We start from the raw sequence: 12,629 nt of genomic DNA, 5'->3' as shown, positions 1-12,629 counted from the left end.
CGAATCCCGAAAAAAAAAAAAAAAAAAAAAAACTATCTTTCCCATTTTGAGGAAATCTGAGCATCACATGTAATATTTAGTGACATAAATATTTTGAAAAATATGCAGTATTTGATACGTGTAATTTCTTTTGTCTTACAAGTCCAAAATGATCCAAGTTCGAAAAGTTGGATATAGTTACCTCTTTAACAGTTGTTTTTATGAACTCTTTTCTTTCAGTTAAATCATAAGCAGGATAATTTTCATATACCTATAGTGAAAAGGAAAAACAATGTTAAAAGTAGATTTAAAAATCCAATAATATTCTCTATCTTTGGATAATGAAGAAATGTGTGCCATGGACAAGAGCTGCATGTACGTTTGAATAGTACATTCTAACCACCAGTGGTTCACCATGTAGCATTCTACAACAAATGAGTAGATTTTTTTTTTTTTTTGTGATACGTGGGCCTCTCACTGTTGTGGCCTCTCCCGTTGCGGAGCACAGGCTCCGGATGCGCAGGCTCAGCGGCCATGGCTCACGGGCCCAGCCGCTCCGCGGCATGGGGGATCTTCCCGGACCGGGGCACGAACCCGTGTCCCCTGCATCGGCAGGCGGACTCTCAACCACTGTGCCACCAGGGAAGCCCCAAATGAGTAGTTTTAATAATACTGTATATAGAGCAGTAAACTAGCATGAAAACATTCTCAGTGTTTTATAAAAGTGGGAGTTTCAGCTGAACTAACAATAAACATGGATGAGGAAAACTTCTAGATAGACCTTAGGTTAAATGGATTAAATTCTTTATATTGGTAGGTTCTCTATCAGATATTTTAGGTATCCTCTTATTTTTTCTGTTACATCATCTAACACTACTTATGATTCCTGAACTTCAACTCTAATGAATTTCAGCCTCCAAACCATTGCTCAATCCCCTCCCCAAAGTTGTATCACTGAGATCCAGTTGTATCATTGAGTCCTCCACTCCTAAATTTTTACTCTCTAAATCTTCCAACTTGATACCTGCTGCTTGGCTTCACAATGACTTCTGGTCCTGAACTGCCATATACACCAAGTTGGCTTCACTCCTATTGTCTAATTCAAGGTCAGCAAATGTTTTCTGTAGAGGGCTAGACAGTAAATGATTTCAGCTATCCAGTGACAGTTTCCGTCACAACTACTCAACTATGTCATTGTAGCATAAAAGCTACTATAGACAACACTTAAAGGGATGGGTATATGTCTGTGTTACAAAGGCCCACAGGCTGTAGTTTGCCAACCTCTGCAAATATAGTCAATCATTTACATTATTCTAATTGTTTGCCCTTTGTTCTTTCTCTGCAAAACTCCAACCCTTAATTGGTCTAACTACCAACTTTTATATGGTTAAATTCTGTGCGAAAATGTAACAAATTTGAAAAGAATGGTTCCATTTTATCAACTATACTTGAATAAAGTTAAAAAATAAATGGTCCCACTTGGTATTCCATGTCAAAGCCTCCCCAGAAATCCCAAGGGTTTCTAATCGGGTCCCCCTTACATTCTCATCAGTGGCAATTTCATGCCCTTATTCAAGTGTCCCACACTCCTGCTCTCAGCCAAGAAGGCATTAGTATGAATTCCTTCAACTTTCTGACATGCCTCTTCTCCTCCAGTTCATTTGTGTGTGGATTCATCAAGTCCTGTTTCCTCTACCTCTGCAGGGACCCAACACTCAATGCTCCTGTACCTTCATCTTCTTTCCCAGAATTGTCCCTTAGCCTAACGCATGCTTCCACTCCCCTCTGACCTTAAAAAGTATTTTATCAACTTGTATCTTTCCCCAATTTAATTACTAAATCAGAAGCTTTCACTTTCCTCACTATTAATTCTCAGTCCAAGGGACAACCCTGGCATTTACCACCCTTCAAAATTGCTATTATGTGAACAACTGTCTCTTAGTTGCTGAGTCCAAAAAAAACCCTTAAGTTCTTCTCACCTGACCTCTCCATGTTATTAACAATCCCCTTAAAATTACACAAATGTATTCACAAAAGTCATTCAAATGAATAGAACTAGTCTCCCTTCAATTTTCCTTCCAGTCTGCCCTTGTCCTTCTCCCCTAAAGGAAACCAGTTATCAATTTGCTGTGTATTCTTCCAGACCTTTAAAAATGAGTTTATATACAAAAATATAAACATATCAATGGCAGTACAGTTTTTCTGTATTTACATAAATAGGGAAATACCTCTGTTTTAAAAATCTGACAATACCTGGAAGGTTTTTCCATGTTCTTTTGAACTGCTACAGTTCATATTCCAAAAATATGAATGTACAGTTTAAACATTTTCCTACTGATGGCCATTTAGGTTGTTTCTGACTTTTCAGTATTACAGACACGCTTAACATTACTGAAATCATTTTGTGCAGATTTGACTATGTCTTTAGGATAGAGACCTAGAAACGGAATTGCTGGGTTAAAGGGTATTTGCCATTTAAATTTTAATATACTACCTAATTATTCGCCAAAGTTATTACAACTTAAAGGATGAGAGTACGCTTCCCTATTCCATTGCCAACCCTGAAAACTGTTAATCTTTATAAAGATTTTATTAAAGCTAATAAGCAAAAGTATTTCCTTTTGATTTCTATCTTCCTCATTAGTAGGGAAGGTTAATGTTTTCATGTTTACAGGTCATTTATATTTCTTTTCTGTGACCTGACTTTCCACAGCCATTGTCCAATGTCCCATGTAAGTTAACTACCTTTTCTTAGGCAGGGAACTACCCCTCCCTGCCCCTTCTTGAAACTCTCCTCGCTTGGCTTTTACAGCACTATTTTCTCTGGCCTTCCTTCTGCTACTGACTCTACAATTTCTTACATTTTGTGGGAACTACTTTCCAACTCTTTGATGAAAGTGGTCTCCAGGACTCTGTCCTTTGCCTTTCTCATCCTTTACCTTTTCTAGGCCACCTTATCTTCTGGTTTTAACTCCCAGCAATATCCTAGTCTAGGTTTCTCTCCTACCTTGGAGAATTACAATGTTCACCATTTCTCCCACTTGGATGTTTCAAATACCCCATCTTAAAATGTCTAGAACAAAACTCATCTTTTCCTCAAGAGGCAGCCTTTTGTTCTACTCCCTATTATGATTAATGCACCCAAGCCCTTACACCCACACGGAGCAACCTGTGATCAGGCTCTCTTGATTTCAGACTTGGATTACGGCAGCCCTGTAACTCTGATTATGATGTAAAGGTTTCTCTTGACTCTTGTCTCATTCTTCACCAGTCCGTTCTTCTTGATGTGTCTAAGATGACCCTTAAAAAATAAAAAAATTTTTTTTTTTTTTTTAAGAGTCATCCTAGACTGCTCCTGCCAAATACCTTTCAATAACCTACACTGCCTCCCAATTCCTCATTAGCTTCAGGGAGAAAAATCAAACTCTGTAACAAGAACTTAAGAGAAGTTTGAGCTAAGAACCTGATCTATAACATCTCATTTATCATAGTAATATTGAAAATAAGGTGGTCCACAAGATCCTGCTTATTTAAAACTAACATAATCTAGGGATGCATCAATAAAAATAGTTGCTAGATCAGGAAAAGAACATCTACGGAGTTTGAAATGTATTACCTTAACTTTACTCACTGTATACATTCAAATGTTATTTATGAAATGACTCCAATAGGGCAGGTTTTGACTATTTTACTGAAAGTGGTATCCCAGCACCTGTAAGAATACCTGGCATGTGGTAGTTCAATAAATATTTGTTCAATGAATGAATGCACATAAGAATCTAGCTTCCAAGTGAGGGATGGGTGAAAGAATTTTTCAAACAGAAGCAAAATGATCTCAGCATTTGTCCAATTACCTCTTTGCAAATCTGTTTCATTGTGACTTCCTCCAAGTTAGCACTGGCCAATAATTTCTTTACTGTTTCCTTTAACTCTTCATCTGTAGGAGGCTTCTTCAATTTTTTAATTAAAGGTTCATCATCTGAACTATCCTCAGATTCACTTTCTAAAAGTAAGACATTTTATGACATGAAAATAAATTTTTCTTATATAACAAAATAAATTAATATTCAAGACAGATTAGGATGAACTCTATAAGTATTCATCAGATCCTTGAAAAGGTATCAGATTAAAAAAATTATAAACTATAAAAAACTGGTATACTACTTTCCCCCCTCAAATGTTCCTCAGAGTTTACCTATTTTCCACACATGCTTAAAAACTGTATTATAAAAAAACAAAACAAAAAAACCTGTATTATAGCATATAACGTATATCTTTAGGTTGCTGAAAATGTGTCATTTCTAACATACCTTTTTTGGAACTATTTTGATTCTTCTTGGTGGTACTGCTATCTGCCTTCTTAACATTAGCACTTTTTACAGATTTTTTACTTTTAGAAGTGGCTTTCTGTTTGGGTTTTTCTCTTTTGGATGTCTTTTTTGGTGGCTGTTGGAAACAAAAACAAAGTACATACACTGATGAGAGATTAGCTGCGATCCCTCTATGCCTCCACACCCCGCAACAATATTAGAGAAAATTAATGTGTTCAATATCACCAATGAAAAATTATTACTAATTATTAATTTTTGAGATGACTAATACACTCAATGAACTTAATTTTATCCCAACACAAGACTAGTCAGGTGAGGTCAAGAATCAAACATTAAAATTATTAGGTGCTCACATTTATTACACACTATAGATAGAAAACTGTCTACCCCTCCCTTAACTAGGGTCTGCCCCATCAGACCTTAATCTTGAAAAAACTCTAAAATATAGGTACTATTAATATTCTGTTATTTATTGTCCGTCTCTCCCAACTAAAAGGTAAGTTCCATGAGGACAAGGATTTTTTTGACCTTTCTGTTTTCACTGACATATCCCTAATTCCTAAAACAGTGCATGGTGCAAAGGAGCTGCTCAAAAACTATTTATAAATGTATGAGGAAACGAAGGCTCAGAGAGGTTTTGTCCAGTCACATAATAAAATAAAGAAGTGAGATTCAAATAGATCAGACTCCAGAACTTTTCTTAAACACTAACTCACAGATAATAAAATAAAAGCAAAGTATACACATACGGTTAGATCAAAATGACAAAATTATAGTTCACTGTAACTCTGTCTTAAGCAGAGTCTATGAAATTAGGAAACGTTAATTCATTAACGTTCCCGAAGGTAAAAGTACCTGTATATAAGGCAAGTACCCCAAGATAACTTAAAATCTCATCTTTACACACCAAAAACACTGCAAATCACTTTTGACAGAATGTTTCGCCAAATGTTTTATACTCTGAATTTCAGATTATCATCAAAATTCAACCTTTTTTTTTTAAGGACAGAGACATTATGTTGAACTTAAAGAAAAATTAACGTACATAGACCAACCTGTTCTAAACTTAGGTGGGCTCAAGCTATTTCTAAGTGAAGTTCTTTGGATTTTAGTGCTTGTCTTTCCTTTTGCTACACTGCCATCCACTGTACATATTTACTTAAGTATAGTATCACCCTACACTACCTCAATAATACACTGTTGGCCGGAAACTAGCTAACCTATCTAGTTTAACTGCGACTAAAAAAATGGATTTAAGCAGTGTCAAAGGGCCAACATGCTTCTAAAAATAAAGTCTATAAGCTTCACCTATGGATTTTTGCTATTTAGAGGCCATTTATACCTTTTTCCTAATTCTCAGAGATGTTCCAGACATGGGGGTTGCTGGAAAGGCATCCATGGTTCATCAATTTTCTGTGACTAACCTGAACTAAGTTTTAAGTTTACTAAGCATCCACTTAATTCCTAAGAACCACACGAGGCTCTGAAAGGAAATACTAAAAATTCATAAGTTCTGTTGATGCACTTAATACACAGAATAATGACTACTATATATCACTCATCAGTCAAAGGTTAATAAAATCTGGACCTGCCGGTCATTCAAATATTTTATAATAAATTTAAGTTATTACAGAAAGCATGCCGGGGGGGGGGGATGAGGAAGGAAAAGCAACAATGTTATAAGCATTACCACTTGATCCCCATTCAAATCAGATAGAATCAGATGATTAAAATACTTTCAGAGCCTTTAAAGGCCAGAGTATAAGGTAAAATTTTAGAAAGAACACACACTATGGTGCCATTTTTAAACCTGCAATTGGGAGTAGTAATAGTCTGATAAAGCATAAAACTGTGCAGTGATAAATAAAGGATAATCAAGCCATCTCCATAAAATGTTACTATTGGGGCTTCCCTGGTGGCGCAGTGGTTGAGAGACTGCCTGCCAATGCAGGGGACATGGGTTCGAGCCCTGGTATGGGAAGATCCCACATGCAGTGGAGCAACTGGGCCCGTGAGCCACAACTACTGAGCCTGCGCATCTGGAGCCTGTGCTCCACAAGAGAGGCCATGACAGTGAGAGGCCCGTGCACCGCAATGAAGAGTGGTCCCCGCTCGCCGCAACTAGAGAAAGCCCTCGCACAGATACAAAGACCCAACAGAGCCAAATAAATAAATAAATTTTTAAAAAGTGTTACAACTGGACAAACAAAAAAAAATTAAAGCTAAGTTTCTTTCTATATTTAAATCTTCTAAAAGGGAGAATGTTCTACAGTTTTTTAAATGGACAACTAGCCTATTATCATCTATTAACAAAAAGGTTGCAAACATACTGTCAGAAGTACTATAGAAGATAAAACCTAATAGATAAGAGTGTAGGCTCTGGAGGCAAGCTGCCTAGTTTCAAATTCTAGACCCAGTACATCTTTGGGCCCTAGTTCCCTTGTTCATAAAATGAGGGAAATCATAGTACTCAGTCTTAGAGGGAGTAAGTACATTAATACACAAAAGTACTTTTAATGGTGCTGGGCACAGAGGAAACAATAAATATTAGCTATTACTACTATTATGAGTGCTTCCTTTTCTAAAGGAATTCTTTCATCATACAAATGTAATTTCCTCCAATAACTTGAAGTTTTCTTTAAAAGGCAAACACATAGAATAGATACATAGAATAGCAGTAAGACTGCCTCAGTGACACCTGTGTTAACTAACCATGATACATCATGCTTATTTCATTACATTCTGGTAGAACTGGACCCACAAATAACCGAATCTCTGTAATAACAAATTATGTTATTTACACTGGAATTCGCTTATCTTTAGTAACCAGTTACAAATTACTCTGTGACAAACTTAAGGTAGGAATTCAGTAAAGTATTTTTTTCATGCTGGTAAGTGTTGGCATGGGGAAGCAGTGAAAACTGAGTAGTAAAATAAACTGTAGAAACTCATACTTATGGGTTTCATCTTGAGCAGCGAGGCAATCAGATAAATAACTCACATCATGTGCTTTAGCCCTGCAGCTGCTAAGAATCATTTGAGCTGCCCTGAAGATAAGATACTATGTATAGGAAAAAAAGGTAACTTTGGAAAACAGGGCATCTCAAAAGACAGACCTTGATATTGCAACCCAACGTACAATTTTGGGCAGTTAAGCGAACATGGCAATCTAGTATTTCCGAGGTAATGAAAAGGGGCCCTGGGAGAACTGAGAAGTTAAAAAGCATGCCTACTTAAATTTTACATGACCTTTCAAGTCTTCATTACTTTCATTCCCCGTCCTGTCTCACTCATGAGTCTAAACCCAACTTAGCAATCACCTCCTCCAAATCTTTTATAATATCACCAACTTGATTAATCTGTAATCCCACAGTACTTGACCTACAATTCATTTGCCCCTTCTTTCTGGAAGGCACTGTGAAGCAGTGAATTAGAACACAGGTTTTTAGAGCCAAACTTCCTTGGTTCAAATCCTGACTCCACCAGTGACTAATTTTGCATTCTCAGGCAAGTCACTTACCCTTCTGTATCCGATTCCTCATCTGTAAAAATGGAGGTAATAATACCAGACTTTGCTAAATTTAACACTCCCCCCTCCCACATTTTATCTCAGATACTGGTGTACATTTTGCAATCTACATTAAAATGATGCGTTACAGGCATTGCAGATTTGATGAACTATGGCCATGTTTGTAAAATTTTGTGAGGATCAAATGAGTGAATACATAAAAGGCACCAAAGAAACATTTAACGTATTTATGTTTTTTAAACTGTAGGCAGTTACATGTCTCTTCTCCCACTACACTACAAGTTTCTTAAGGGCGTTATCTGACAATCTCCACAAGAAGAGACACCTATCTAATTTAGCTCTATCTGTCCCTAACAACCACAAGAGTGTTCGCCATAAAGTAGCCATGTAAATATTTCTTGCCATGTTCACCTCTGTATATCATTTGCAGGATCTGGTTTACCTGTACTCTGAACCCAGGACATGGTTAAAAATGTAATTAAAAGGAAAAAGAAAAAAGGCATTTGTATAGCACTATTTTCACATACACGATCTATATGACCTAAAAAACAAAGCAAAAAAAAAAAAATCCAAAGACAGTTGATCTCATTATAAATAAGGAAAATTTATCTGTGTAGTTAAGTGAGCCAATATCTTACAGCTAGTAAGAAGCAAGACCTTGATTAAGTTCAGTGTGCCTCCTGCTGCATTAGTTGCTTAGAGAAATGACTAATGTACCTACGTATTTCTTTAAGCCAGAGGTGAAACTACTGAACTAAACCAATGCAGTAAGTCAATGATATCATAATCTATTTATCATACTGTTAAATTTAACTTTTTCTGTCACATACAAATGTTACTGATAATAACAAAGAATAAAAAATGTTGGCAGAAAATATAGAAGGGCCACAAAGGACAACCAAACTCAGTATCAGGGCTGTCTCTGGCCCTCACCTCCTAACTTTGTATGGGCTCAAGATCATTTCTCTAGAATTTTTTTTTTTTTTTTTTTTGAAGCCAAGATGGGCCTTCGGTGTAATCCAATTTTGCATAGTTTTCTCCAAATCTTTCTTTTGTTATGCCAACCTCTCCTGTTTATCCTTTAAGGCTCAGATCAAACTGCTACTTCCTATGACGTTTCCCTGTCTGGATCTTTGCTCCTTACCTGCCCCTAGAAAGAGGTAAATACTCCATCTTGAGCAAACCACTTTCTTAGCTCTTAAGTTATACTTTACTGTACTTTCTCCCTCCTAATCTTTGACCTCTCCCCTCCTACCAACTAGATTGAACGGCTTAACACAGAGACTCTTATTTGTCTCTTGATCTCCACTGCAGAGCTTAGAACTGGCACACAGCAGGTGCTATGTAATTATTTGGAAAACCGGGATGGGAAAAGATCCTTGAAGACTAGATAACTTTAACGATCTATTCCAACCCTGAGGTTCTATTTCATTAGAATCACTCTGCTTGCTAAGACAAACATTTTTTCTATCAATAGCAGTTAGCCAAACTTCTTGATTTTTAGTATCAGTCTTCTGGCACAACTTACCTAAATAGGTTGTACATTTAAGAGAGAGAAAAAAATCAAGTGTGTGGCCTGGGGACCCATGTATTTTTTAAAAGCCCCACAGCTTACTCACCTAGCTTTAAACCAAGTAAAATGAGAGAGAAATATATGGTCTAGATCTGTCACCAAGCCTTTTCTATGAAGTGCCAGACAGTAAATATTTTAGCTTTTGCTGGTTCATATGGTCATTGTTGTACATTCACCTTTTTTTACAAATATTTAAAAAATGGAAAAACCATTCTTAGCTTCTCGGCTGTACCAAAAAAAACGGATCTGGTATACAGGCCATAGTCTGCCAACTCCTAGTCTAGATCATGAACTACTCAACACATACAGGGAAAAGGCAGAGCCAGATAAAGAGATCAATAGGATCCTTTATGTCAATAGCTTTTAGTTTTAAATTTTTTCCAGCCGAAGTGGATATATGCCCATATTAACTTTCCTAAAGCTACTGCTTAAAATCAGATTTGGACACAGAGCTGAAGACGGAAGTATGACCTAAAGCTCTGGAAAGCTGGTTATTTATTATATCCTCAGAGTACAAAAATGAGGATATATCACCACCTCTCATGGAGTCAAGACTAAATAAGAAGCAAGATGTGAAAGTACATGGCACACAGCAGATCTCAACAGTATCCTCCTTGTTACATATACCAACAAATGCTTATGGAATGAGTGGTACTTCTCCCCAGACAGACTGTCAGTTCCTGGAAGACAGAGGCCATGTCTCTTTTCCCCACTTAGCAAAACGCTCAGGTAGAATAAGACAACCATTCTGAAGGAAGGAGAATGATCAATCTACCCCCAAAGGTTGTATTACACAGCCATGCCCAACCACGTGGGTTCTCTATAGTCTGGCTTCAAGGTACGTTGCTCTAGCTTCATCTCTAACTGCTTTACTTCTGGACAAACTACCTAACCACAAACAAGCATGTCTGTCACAGTACTTTCCTACTCCCCATCTTTGTTCACGTGTCCAACTTTCCTTTCTACCCCCAAGGTCAATTTCAATTGGTATTTCTTCCATCTCTCCCCAAAGCTTTCACTCATCAACAGAGAGATTCTCTTTCTTTTGAAATCCTATATTTAGCGTCAATCAAACGGTATTTGGGTAGGAAAATATCTTCTGTAACCCCAACAGCACTTAGCACACTCTCAATTTATTGAACTGAGCAATCGAAAAGTGATTACATTAAAAACCAAGTACTGGCCCCCTATTTTAAGTCTTTTTAAAAATATTCTGAATATTTCAGTAGTTAAACACAGTACGTGGCATTATAAAGCAAAAATCTTGGAAATACTTATACTTAACACCTTTGTTATTTAATCAAATAGGAGGCAAAACTGTGAGTCTTTTAGCAAAATGTATGGGAAAAAATTAGGTGAAAAAAAAAAGAAAAAGCTAGTTTCCAAATTCTCATAGGATTTATTTCTAAGATTCTGGCTTGCCATTTTTGAATATGCTGTGAGTGGTTCAATCAGGACCATCCAGTACTGTAGGTATTTTTTACATGCTAAAGGGAAACATAAAACTGAGAGCTGCCATCAATTTCAGGTAGTACAATGTACTGTCATCTAAACTTTTTACAATGTACTGTAGTAATATAAATTTTTAAAAATTTGAAGGAGATTTTCCATGTGTCTGATAACCGTGAAGGTATAGAATCAGAGGAATGACACGAGCACTTTTTGAAGGAAGGCAAAAAAAAATTCTTGGGAGAAGGCTTACCTATCTTTTATAGGCAGCAGGGCTATTGAAGGAGGGTCTCCAAAAAAGACGCCTGTCACAGAGCCAGAATCCTGTCCTCACAGCAGAAAGGTTGTACTGGGTGAACAGATGAACAAAATAAGTATTAGCTTAAAATACACTATTCTTTTAACAACTTGGCTGAGAAAACTCGAGAGTGCCAAGAGTAAAGAATGTGCAAACCTTGCTATATTCCACAAAAGATTATGAAAGCAAGTTTAACCCTAAACAGATTTTATTATGGTAATTATTCAATTTTGCCTTCCAACAAAAGGTTTCAATAGTTTATATAATTCTGTAATTCCTCTGATCAGATTGAGATGGGGGAATTCTTATTTTTTAGAACATATTTAAGGACTAACAAAGCTTTCACGTTCACCCTCCCACCACTACCAAATAATTCCTCAAATGGCCCAAATGTTTATCAAAACTATAACTGAAAATTTCTCTCACTTGGTAAACATTGTAGGATGGCTCACTCAACATCACACTTTTTATCTGCCTTCCTCCTATAGACGCAGGAAAGCTAACACTTGGGTCTTACTAGCCTCCCCTAAAACTAGAGGTGGCTGGGTAAAAAGTTCTGGCCAATGAGATGTGCCTGGAGATCTCTGGTAAAAGGTATCCCTGCCAGGGGGGGAAAAAGCCAAAACATCACTAGAAGAAATCCCTTTACTCTTTTTTTTATCTGGAACAGGGATACAATGCCTAAAAGTAAAACAATCATCCTGAGATCATGAGGTTTAATGCCACATGTAAAGATGTTGGCTCAGGAAGAGACAGTCCCCAAATTCTTAGTACCTTTCTTGAGCCGCTCTACTAGCCCAGAATTGCCTCTCTGCGGACTTCTTGTCCTGAAAAAAAAAAGGGAACTCCTGTTTTGGACATTATCAGTAGGGCTTTTAAGTATTCAGAGCTGAAGATATTCCTGATGTATCTGGGAACATTCAGACAAATTCAATACTCACAAAGTAAATATCTATAGTTTGTTTTATACTTTCCTAGAGATAAAGAATATTTATAAAAACATTAGGAAAAAACTGAAGAAGCATTAAGCTAGCTTTTAAGGATCTAAAATATAATTAGAATTGTTTTCTCTAATGTGGAGAGCACTGCTTCTCCATTCTTTTTTCTGTACTCTCAATAATTTCTCTGTACCTAAGGTAATACCCATTGTGAACGGCATGCCTGAGTATGGTTTAATCTCACTGGTTCATTTCAGGAATCCTTCCCTAAAGATCTACTCCAATGTGTAAATCAGCTGATTTTCATAGTAAGTTTACAGAAAATTATTACACCTCTATTCTCTCATTCTAAAGAAACCTCATCTATCAGTTTCTTCCTGGTTCCAAATTGCTCTCCTTCTACTGCCCTAAGTAAGCAAATGTCCAAGAGCCAAGGTGATAAAGAAGTTTAGACCAGCTCTTTTATAAAGGAATTATTACCCAGGTCACACTCAGAAAGAGCACCTTCTTATTTGAATTAATGCTAAAGAAA

General features: G+C 36.8%; 1 protein-coding gene across 2 annotated transcripts in view; it reads right to left on the bottom strand.

Annotated features, from left to right (window-relative positions):
- Positions 1 to 12,629, bottom strand: part of DEK (DEK proto-oncogene) — a 29,648-nt gene that overhangs the window by 2,365 nt on the left and 14,654 nt on the right. For both annotated transcript variants that reach the window (XM_007461256.1, XM_007461255.1), the window contains 3 exons: positions 4,290 to 4,425; positions 3,834 to 3,982; positions 182 to 250 (listed from right to left, as the gene is read on the bottom strand). In XM_007461256.1, coding sequence (XP_007461318.1) covers positions 182 to 250; positions 3,834 to 3,982; positions 4,290 to 4,425 — 354 coding nt within the window. The remainder of the gene's footprint in view (positions 1 to 181; positions 251 to 3,833; positions 3,983 to 4,289; positions 4,426 to 12,629) is intronic.

Source organism: Lipotes vexillifer, unplaced genomic scaffold (genome assembly GCF_000442215.2).
Source record: "Lipotes vexillifer unplaced genomic scaffold, Lipotes_vexillifer_v1.1 scaffold863, whole genome shotgun sequence".
NCBI classification, from domain to species: Eukaryota; Metazoa; Chordata; class Mammalia; order Artiodactyla; family Lipotidae; genus Lipotes; species Lipotes vexillifer.
Note: the sequence above shows the minus strand (reverse complement) of the source record. Positions and strands in the feature narration are given on the sequence as shown.